Genomic DNA, 9,760 nt, shown 5'->3' with positions numbered 1-9,760 from the left:
TGGGACTCTGATGAGCAACACGGGCCCCATGCAGAGTTCACAACGCTGGGACCTCTGCTATCTACTTACATCTCCTGGGCGAAGATGCTCCCATAATCGATTGCACTGAACAAGCATTACATTTTTATTATCTACCAGGGCGGGCAGATCCTTCACCATAGCCTCTAATCTAATTGGAGATGGTACCAATTTCCAGCAGCACGGGCCTGGTAGAGAGACACACATCACTGCTGAAATCAATGATGCCATTTTTTAATCAGCTTCTCTTCCAACAAGCTCACCATGACCATGCCAACCTGCCTTGCTATCAAGCCACAACGCTATTCACAGAATCAGCCCCCAATCTGCACAAGTCTGAGGCCAAATAGTTCATAGCTGTGCCTCTGTCACCCCAAAACAAAAGGAGAACATGTGCACTTCCCTTACAAAAAACAAAAAGGTACTGCAGTGGTACCATGGTACAGTGATGGTGTCAGATGATAATTCCTTGATACTTTGATGTACTGAAGGATTGCAATATTTATATACAGTATTTACATGATATTCTAACATATTGTGAAGAATACAATGGAATTACCATGGTAAATGTTCAACCATGGCACAGACCCTCCCCAACCAACCCCCACCTCTAAGTAAGAACAGCTGCCCTCAGAGACTTTAGCACAGACTGATGGAGTTTGTTTTAAAAATGGTGGAGAATTCAAGGCTAACAGAGGGTCAAGCTATTCTAAGCATTAAGTGTCATAACTAAAACGTTTTCAGTGATGTAGTCACTATTACTCATGCTCTTAGCTGAAATAACAGTTTGTTGATTGCACCATAAGAGGTTGTCATCCAAACCCCATCTCAGCAATGAAAACTCTCCATTTCAGACTGATTGGCACTCGTACAGTGGGATTGAAGGCTGGTGTTAATTATTTAGAAATTAATAATTCAGCCATATAATGGCTGGATGAAAACGACAAGTCAATAACCCACAGTCAATAAGAGAGCTCCATCTGAGAAGATAACACCTTCCCAGAGGGGGGTGGGGTAGATCAAGACCACTTAGAGTCGAACTGGACCTCAGACTGGGCTGTACTCCAACATGCTGATTCAGATTCAAGGGGAGAGACATTGAATACTAAACTGCTTCAATATCAAAAATGAAAACCTGGAAATATGGAACGGTTCCATTAACGATCTATTCATTAGAGCATTGTCGCCATCTAGTGGAAATTCGTATCAAACTTCAGTCTTGACTTTCCTGGTGAATAAGGGAATTGCATCGCTATTGCCACCTGTCTCAGATTTATAACATCATCATCTGAAAAACAAAAACAAAAAACAAACACTTGATTCTTTGATTTAAAGTGCAAGTGAAAAGAGTTGTTATAAGGTCTAGTGGTGTCATTTGATTACCAGAGCTACTGTATGTGTGACAGTCTTGTACGGGAATGAGACTAAACATGGTTTAAAAATAGTTCCAATGCTCTGTCAAAGCTAAATGAGGAGTAAAATACTATTAATAGAGTTAATTGTGAAGAGACAATTGTTAACTTTCTTTTGTTGTCTTATTTCTCTCAGTTTGGTCAGAAATGAACCAAAGCTTGAGGCAAAAATGTGACAGAAATGACAAAAATGGCAATGCTGCAGATATTTAAATGTATTTTATTTTTGCAATTTGTTACAAAAATTTGATAGATTTCATAATATTCTATTCTAGGCCTATTAAGTTGTGAGTTTAGCTCTGACTACACTGAATGTGATGGAAGCATTCCCAACAACTCCAAAAGTTGAAATAGCCATCACAATAATATCTGCCTTGATGGTAGACAGTTGAAAGCTGTATAATCTAACACAATGACGTAGGTTTGGTTTGAAAGTTGGTACGGACATATAAGGAATAACATTCACAAATGTTGGTATTAAGAAAATGCAGGAAAGTGGGACAATTTCACAAAATAAACACATTATAGGGAGAATGGAACATTGATATTTCCCACCACTTTCTGCTTTCCAACTCCCCTCATTCCTACATTACATTTTTATCTGGAAAAGTATGCCTCCTGAACAAAGTATATAAGATAGGCTTTAGGCTTAGACTACAATTAATGATTTATTTATTTATTTATTTATTTGATCACAAATGCCTTATTTTACTGACAAAACATTATATTCCAATCTATCCCAATGGTCTTCTCCAATGTGCAAAATAAAACATTTATCTGGAGTCACTGGGAGAAAGGAGCATCTTAAAATCCTGCACAGCTGACACAATCGTTCAAATTTTAGAGTGTCTTCCTCAAGAGGGCGCTAACCTGCTGAAAAAGCAGAATCCTCCATTGGGCTGCATGCAAAACTCAGAACATTTTTGACTTAGACAGGAAACATTTGCGCATGAAACATTTGCGCATGAAAAGTTTGCATGTTCAAATCTATATATTTCAAGGATTGGATGTAAAACACCAATGGAAATCCGCTCCTGTAATTTCCAGATTTTTTTTTTTTTTTTTTTTTTTAAATCTTACAAACGACTGTGATTGGTGCATCCTGACTAGCACTGAGAAAAGTCACAGGTGCCACGTGATAACACCATTTATTCGCTCCTTCAGAAGAGGTAGAACAATAATTTACTCAAGAATAATTTATACTAAGTACCTTTAATAGTTAAAAAAAAAAAAAAAAAAAAAAAAAAAAAAACAAACAAAACAAACAAAAAAACCCCTTAAAGTTAAAGAATTGTTTTTTGTGTGGTAAAATTTTCTGATTTCTGATAGTTGGTACATGTCTCCATCATCCCTACCTATATCTACACCTATGATCTAACATAAAGACTGGACAATGACTTAAAATGTATTCTAGTAGTGTTTTTATTGTGCACTATTTGCTGCTACTTTTGTATTTAATGTTCATTTGATTATACAGTAGGTTAAATAAATTATTATTATTATTTTAATATCAGAAGATAAAATATCTGACACTGCTCAGTTACGCAGAATTGCATGTGCCACAGTTATCTGTTTGACAGTCAAGTAGGCAGGTGTACTTTGGAGCATTGGCTCAGATTATTTCTCGACTGAATTCGGTTTGACATATGGCTTCATTTATTTTTGTTCTATTCCCATATATTTTGCTACAGGCCTTCGCAGGTAAAACCTTCAAAACCATTTATTCTCCTAAATCAGACTTCTGAGCACTGGCAAAGAATATTAAAGCATGTTTGGCATTCACTTTCTAAATTTCTGAGGGTTAATAATAATCAATACATATTAGTCTGTAACTCTTTAACCGAAGCCCCAGGTTCAGTGTTCCTTGATGGGGAGAAAGCAGACGGTATTTTGTCAAGACGGAGGCGGGCAAACACAGGATGGTTTGAGGAGTTTCTGAAGGGGAATGTGGAGAGGGAGTGTATAGAAGAGAAGTGTGTCTTTGAGGAGGCCAGAGAAATCTTTGAAAATGATAAAAAAACAGTGAGTAGACATGTTATGATTCGCCATTCGTAATCAATTTATGTAATGCCATAAATGTGTGGTTGGTCCATGTTTTTCAGATGGAGTTTTGGGTGAGTTATGTTGGTAAGTCTTTGTTTAATCATTGACTGTCATATTTACTTAAACTCATATGTTGTAATTCAGTTGATTGTGTGTGTCTGCAATACCCAAGGACAAACAGGGTAAGATCTCAGATTTTAGGAAATTAATAGACAAATAAAACAATATTTCTGGATTTCAATATTTAAAATTATATACATTTAGAAATAATAATTATAAAATAACATTAATTGCCTATTTATATATTTATTAAATTATAATTTCAACTGTTGACAAATTATTCTGTCTTTAAGATGGGGACCAGTGTAAACCGCCACCTTGTCAGAACCAAGGCACATGTGAGGACCAGATGGGCACATACACCTGTAAATGCCTGCCAGGCTTTGTTGGCAAAAACTGTGAAATAGGTTAGAGAAGAACTCTCTTTCCTCAAGCACACAGTTAGAATCCACCTTGTTTAGCGTAAATAAATCATGATCACACAGTTATTAAATTCCCAAAGATAAACGACAGGATCCTTTGTGCTGTTTATCAGTGACTGCCAGACAGTGTAATGTTGATAACGGTGGCTGTGAGCATTTCTGTATGCTGTTGGAGTCTCGTAAGACAGAGTGTCAGTGTGCATCTGGATACAAACTCATGGAAGATGGGCTCTCATGTCAACCGATAGGTGATTAAATTCCCAATCCCACAATGGTGTGACATTTTTGAGTTATATGATGAGGTGTCTAACTGAACAATTCACATAGCACACAGAAAATACAGTATAACTTCAATCTTGTTTGTGTATGTATGTCTTGCCAGTTAAGTTTCCATGTGGCAGAGCAGGCAAAACAGCTGCAAGATCTTTTGTCAGTGGCTCCACTCCCACAATCAGCACACAGCCTTCCAATAGGACAAACACATCAACATCCAGCATACCCAAAACAGACGATCGGACCACCTCCACAGCTTCTAAACAGAAAGAAGCCAAAATCTTGTCCTCTCTCACTAAACTCCCTAAATGGGTATTTGATGAGTATTTGACGTCTCCTATACCAACAGTAAGTGGACCAAAATACAGAATTGTTGGTGGCAATCCTGTCTTACCTGGAGAAATCCCTTGGCAGGTAAAAAACAATCTGAAACTCAGATGCTTTAACAATCAACAAATTATTTTTCATGTAACGGTAAATTACGGAGTTGCTGGCAGATCTACCACAAGTGGTTTGTACAACCAAAATAATATAATTTATCCCATTTTACTGCCGTTCTCTAGGTGGCGCTGGTGTCTCGCACAACACAGCAAGTGTTCTGTGGAGGCTCCATTCTAAGTCCGTTATGGGTCATTACAGCAGCCCACTGTCTGGAGGGTAACAAGAATGGATCCTTCTTCGTCAGAGTAGGTATGATCCCACAACAGAACAGCATATTTTTACAGCCAAGAAAATATTGATGAAATTGTTTATGATTTATTTAGAATGATGGGTGGAGTCATTAAAATATAGGCTTAAATTAATTATTTCATGCAGTTTCGTTGGTATTTGTGTTAAAGGATTAGTTCACCCAAAAAAGAAAATTCTCGCATCATTTACTCACCCTCATGCCACCCCAGATGTGTATGACTTTCTTTCACTTGCTGAACTGAAATGAAGATTTTTAGAAGAATATCTCAGCTCTGTAGGTCCATACAATGTAAGTAAATAGGTGCCAACATTTTGAAGCTCAAAAATCAACATAAGGGCAACATAAAATACTCCAGACAACTCCAGTGGGTATATCCATGTCTTCTGAAGCGATATGATAAGTGTGGGTGAGAAATGGATCAATATTTAAGTCCTATTTCCTTCACTTTCTCCTTCTTCTCTTTTTGGTGATTCACATTCTTAATGCATATCACCCCCTACTGGACAGGGAGGAGAATTTATGACAAAAAGATGACTTAAATATTGGTATGTTTCTCATCCACACACCTATCTTAATGTCTGAAAACATGGATTTAACACTGGAGTTTTATGGATAACTTTTATGCTCCTTTTATGTGGATTTTGGAGCTTCGAAATTTGGCACCCTTTCACTTGCTTTGTATGGACCTACAGAGCTGAGATATTCTTCTAAAAATCATAATTTGTGTTCTGCAGAAGAAAGTAAGTCATACACATCTGGGATGCCAGGAGGGTGAGTAAATCATGGGAGAATTTTCTTTTTTGGGTGAACTATTCCTTTAAAATGCTTTTGTCTATGGGTCATTCTCGAGAAACAGATTGTGTCTGAAAATTTCAGGATTGTGCCCATTTATTTAAAATAAATAAATAAATAAATCTTATTTTCCAGTTCAAGTACCAGGAATGCAAAGAGCATGAATGAAAGAAAGAAAGAAAAACATACATGGACAGTGAAAGCAATACATTTTAACCTCAATAAAAGAAAAATATACTTAAAATTTCATAACCCATTAAAAAGTAATGTGGATATGCAAATTTGCTAAAAAAACAAAACAATTAAAAGTTTAAAAAATGTCATGGTTACTTGTGTAACCTCCGTTCCCTGATGGAGGGAACGAGACGTTGTGTCGATGTAGTGACACTAGGGGTCACTCTTGGGAGCCGGAGACACCTCTGGTCTTTGATAAAAGGCCAATGAAAATTGGCGAGTGGTATTTGCATGCCACTCCCCCGGACATACAGGTATAAAAGGAGCTGGTATGCAACCACTCATTCAGGTTTTATGCTGAGCAGCCCATATAAGGTCCGGCCATTTCAGCGGGTAGTTCAGCGTTGTGGCAGGAGGGACACAACGTCTCGTCCCCTCCATCAGGGAACTGAGGTTACACAAGTAACTATGACGTTCCCTATCTGTCACTCACTCGACGTTGTGTCAATGTAATGACAATAGGGGTCCCTATACGAAACGCCACAACTGGCTGAACTGTGTTACGTGAATTGGCGGTGTGTGGTGGGCAGACTACTGTGCGCCTCATAGCCAGCACACCAGGTCAACACGTAACCTCCCCCAACATAGTTATGAGTGTCGAACGGCCCTTTTTGGGGACAAGTCGACTACCCAAAAGATAGAGACAGGCTTAACCCAGTCGTGGCCTCTTTTCCCTTTCTTTTTTTCCACTCCCTAAAAAAGAAAGGGGATTATCCGACTGGGCCGCCAGGTCTAGCTGGGGGGTGTCCCTCCCAAGGGGAAGACACCGCGGAGACCAAACCTCACCCAAAGTGAGGGGGGGATATTTAAGTGGAAAAATACGTCACATGGTCTTTCCAACCATGTGGAGAGTCTTCAAGGCAGATCCTGCCCAATGGGGGAGGAGTTACTACAAACTTGGAGACTGGGGCAGAGGGGATCTGTCCAAGGAAGATGCAGTTTGCCAACAGGGAAACGAATTAGCAGAAGATATATGTCGCATGGGGTTAGCCTTACAGGGAACCGCCACATGCGGAGCACCTACCCCAGAACAGGACTCTTAGTTCGCACGTGTACTGGGCCAGCAGCGAGTCTCTCCGGAAACTCGACTGCCACAGGGCTCAGAGGAAGTCAACTAGGGAACAAAGTTTGTGAACACTACTGGGAATTAATGGCGCACGTCTTCAGCTCCAAGGGAGGTGGAAGGCGCTATGTGCAAGCGATACACCCGGCCGGCAATCCCGGGCTTATCCGCTTGTGTTGCGTGCCACTACCTGGGATGAAACCGGTTCCACCCGGAGGTTGTAGAACCTTGCACAGGTGTTGGGTGTTGCCTAGTCCGCTGCTCTGCAAATGTCTGTTAGAGAGGCACCCTTGGCCAGGGCGCCGCTACACCCCTGGTAGAGTGTAGCCCTACCAGGGGCGGCATGTCCTGGGTGACATATGCCATAGTTATGGCATCAATGAGCCAGTGGGCTATCCTCTGCTTGGAGACAGCGCTTCCTTTCCGCTGTGCACCAAAGCAGACAAAGAGCTGCTCAGAGATTCTAAAGCTCTGCGTGCGATCCATATAGATGCGTAAAGCGCGCACCGGACACAGCAACGACAGGGCTGAGGTTAATGAACAGTCGTGGGAATTCAGCTCAGTGAGTGTGACCGTTCGGCTCCGAAGAGAAAATCTGAATGAGTGGTTGCATACCAGCTCCTTTTATACCCGTATGTCCGGGGGAGTGGCATGCAAATACCACTCGCCAATTTTCATTGGCCTTTTATCAAAGACCAGAGGTGTCTCGGGCTCCCAAGAGTGACCCCTAGTGTCACTACATCGACACAACGTCAAGTGAGTGACAGATAGGGAACCTATAGTTAAGCTATCAAATAAGTTCAGTATCCTGAAATAATAGTAAGTTATGGGGACACAAATGCCATTTCTTGTGAAAGTGTTGATTCTGCAAAGAGACAAATTCCTAGTGTTTTTCATACTTGGTAAATGAGTTTGAGGGTGATTATCATGAAACATATCAAGAAAATGTCCTGGTCATATTAAACCCCAAATAAATTACATTTAGGATCATTGAGATTTTTTGCACACTAGTGACATTATTTTCAGAGCACATTTATTCCCATAATTCTCATAAATGTAAAATGTCCAGATGTTTTACTTTGAATATTCCCATTGTTTTCAATGATTCTCATTACCATAACAGTATTTATTTATTTTGTTGTAAAGTAACAATTACACAATCTTAATAGCGCTAAAAGCAGGCTTTATTTTCTATATGTAAAATATAATTTCTAATTTGTTTCTTTTAATTTGAGCAAAATAAGACCAGGACATTTCCTTGACAGGTTTCAAGAATCACTTTCATGAGTTCTAAAAGTAGGAATTGGGTGCTTTGATCCCAGACCAGTTCACATTATTATCACGTTATCAAACTGAACATCCTTGTTTCACAGGGGAGCATGATATCTACAAATCTGAAGGCACAGAACAAAATTTGGAAGTTAACCGTTCCATCTTACATCCTCTTTATAACCCCAAACTAAGCCTCTACAATCATGACATTGCCCTGCTGAGGCTACACACACCCATCCGCTACACTGAAATGGTATGGCCTATCTGCCTGGGACCCATGGACTTCTCAAACTCACTGCTCCAGTCTGGAGGTCTTGCCACCGTCAGCGGCTGGGGCCGGCTGCGCTTCCAAGGACAAACTGCAGTAACTCTACAAAAGGTTCAGTTGCCCTATGTGGACAGAACTGTATGTAAGGAGAGCAGTAGTGACCTAATTACATACTTTATGTTCTGTGCTGGCTATTCCAATAATCCTAAGGATTCATGTCAGGGGGACAGCGGGGGGCCCCATGCCATGCGTCACCATAACATCTGGTTCCTAACTGGTATCATCAGCTGGGGAGAAGAATGTGCCAAGAAAGGGAAGTATGGAGTGTACACACAGGTCGGTAACTATTACCGTTGGATCCAGCATGTAATGGGTGTTACTAAAGGAGCACAACTTACTAATGTGGACCAATGACATCAAGATGTGGATATTGAATTCATGACATTTTAATGTCACAATACACTGTCTTAGGTCAACATACTCTGTGATAATTAATGTTAAACAAGAGAAATATTGTCTTATTTGATGAAAGATGTCTGTGTACATGGAAAATGTAACATATGTGACAAAGATTTTGATGGTAAATAAAGTTGGTTTGTTAGCAAATTAAATAAATACAATTAGACTGCTGAACAGATGGCGATGGCTGGCCAAAAAGATTCCATCATTACAACTAAAAAAAAGAAAGAAAAAAAGTAAATTACATATCAACATGACAAACCCAGTGTTATCTTCAGTATTCTGTTAAACAAAATGCTCTGCAGATTGTTCACTAAGCTGTTAATCATAAAACAAAAGCGGATATTGATTTGAAATGCCAAGCTCCAAATAAGACAAGTAAAAGTAGTCCATACGACTGGTGCGCTATATTCCAAGTCTTCTGGAGAAACAATGCGAAAGGAACAGTGAGGAATCTTTGTGTGAGGAACAGGCAAATTTGTTGTTATTCACTGATAATCCTCCCCTCTGTCATTGCTCTCAATTATTATTCACGCTTGTGTTCATTTAAAAATGGTGCATTTGAAATGGACGCGCCTCCAGGTTTGATGTAATTGATTCCAAATGCCACTGGTTCTCTTATCTCAAGTGACTGACATTGTGGTCCGAATGCTTATTGACTTGAGCCCCTTTACCAGAGGCAGATGCTGTTCTTTTTTAATGGATGTCATGGAGGAGATGCTTAAGTGCGCTGAATAAACTGCTTGTTTGTCA

General features: G+C 39.8%; 1 protein-coding gene across 1 annotated transcript; it reads left to right on the top strand.

Moving 5' to 3' along the window:
* The first annotated feature begins 2,999 nt into the window (after positions 1 to 2,999).
* On the top strand, positions 3,000 to 9,760 carry LOC127418322 (coagulation factor IX-like). The gene is made up of 8 exons (XM_051658871.1): positions 3,000 to 3,131; positions 3,277 to 3,452; positions 3,533 to 3,557; positions 3,827 to 3,940; positions 4,069 to 4,203; positions 4,338 to 4,642; positions 4,792 to 4,918; positions 8,382 to 9,760. Exons 1-8 carry the CDS (start codon positions 3,077 to 3,079, stop codon positions 8,960 to 8,962), a joined length of 1,518 nt encoding a protein of 505 aa, XP_051514831.1. The 5' UTR covers positions 3,000 to 3,076; the 3' UTR covers positions 8,963 to 9,760.

This window comes from Myxocyprinus asiaticus, chromosome 27 (assembly GCF_019703515.2).
Source record: "Myxocyprinus asiaticus isolate MX2 ecotype Aquarium Trade chromosome 27, UBuf_Myxa_2, whole genome shotgun sequence".
NCBI classification, from domain to species: Eukaryota; Metazoa; Chordata; class Actinopteri; order Cypriniformes; family Catostomidae; genus Myxocyprinus; species Myxocyprinus asiaticus.
This window is presented reverse-complemented; position numbering and strand designations above follow the sequence as displayed.

Bases quoted from the DNA above. Each gene is read 5' to 3' on its own strand.
- LOC127418322 (XM_051658871.1), top strand. From the start codon at position 3,077: ATGGCTTCATTTATTTTTGTTCTATTCCCATATATTTTGCTACAGGCC. The intron at 3,132-3,276 runs GTAAAACCTTCA...CTTTAACCGAAG, and splicing joins TTTGCTACAGGCCTTCGCAG to CCCCAGGTTCAGTGTTCCTT. The intron at 3,453-3,532 runs GTGAGTAGACAT...CATGTTTTTCAG, and splicing joins TTGAAAATGATAAAAAAACA to ATGGAGTTTTGGGTGAGTTA.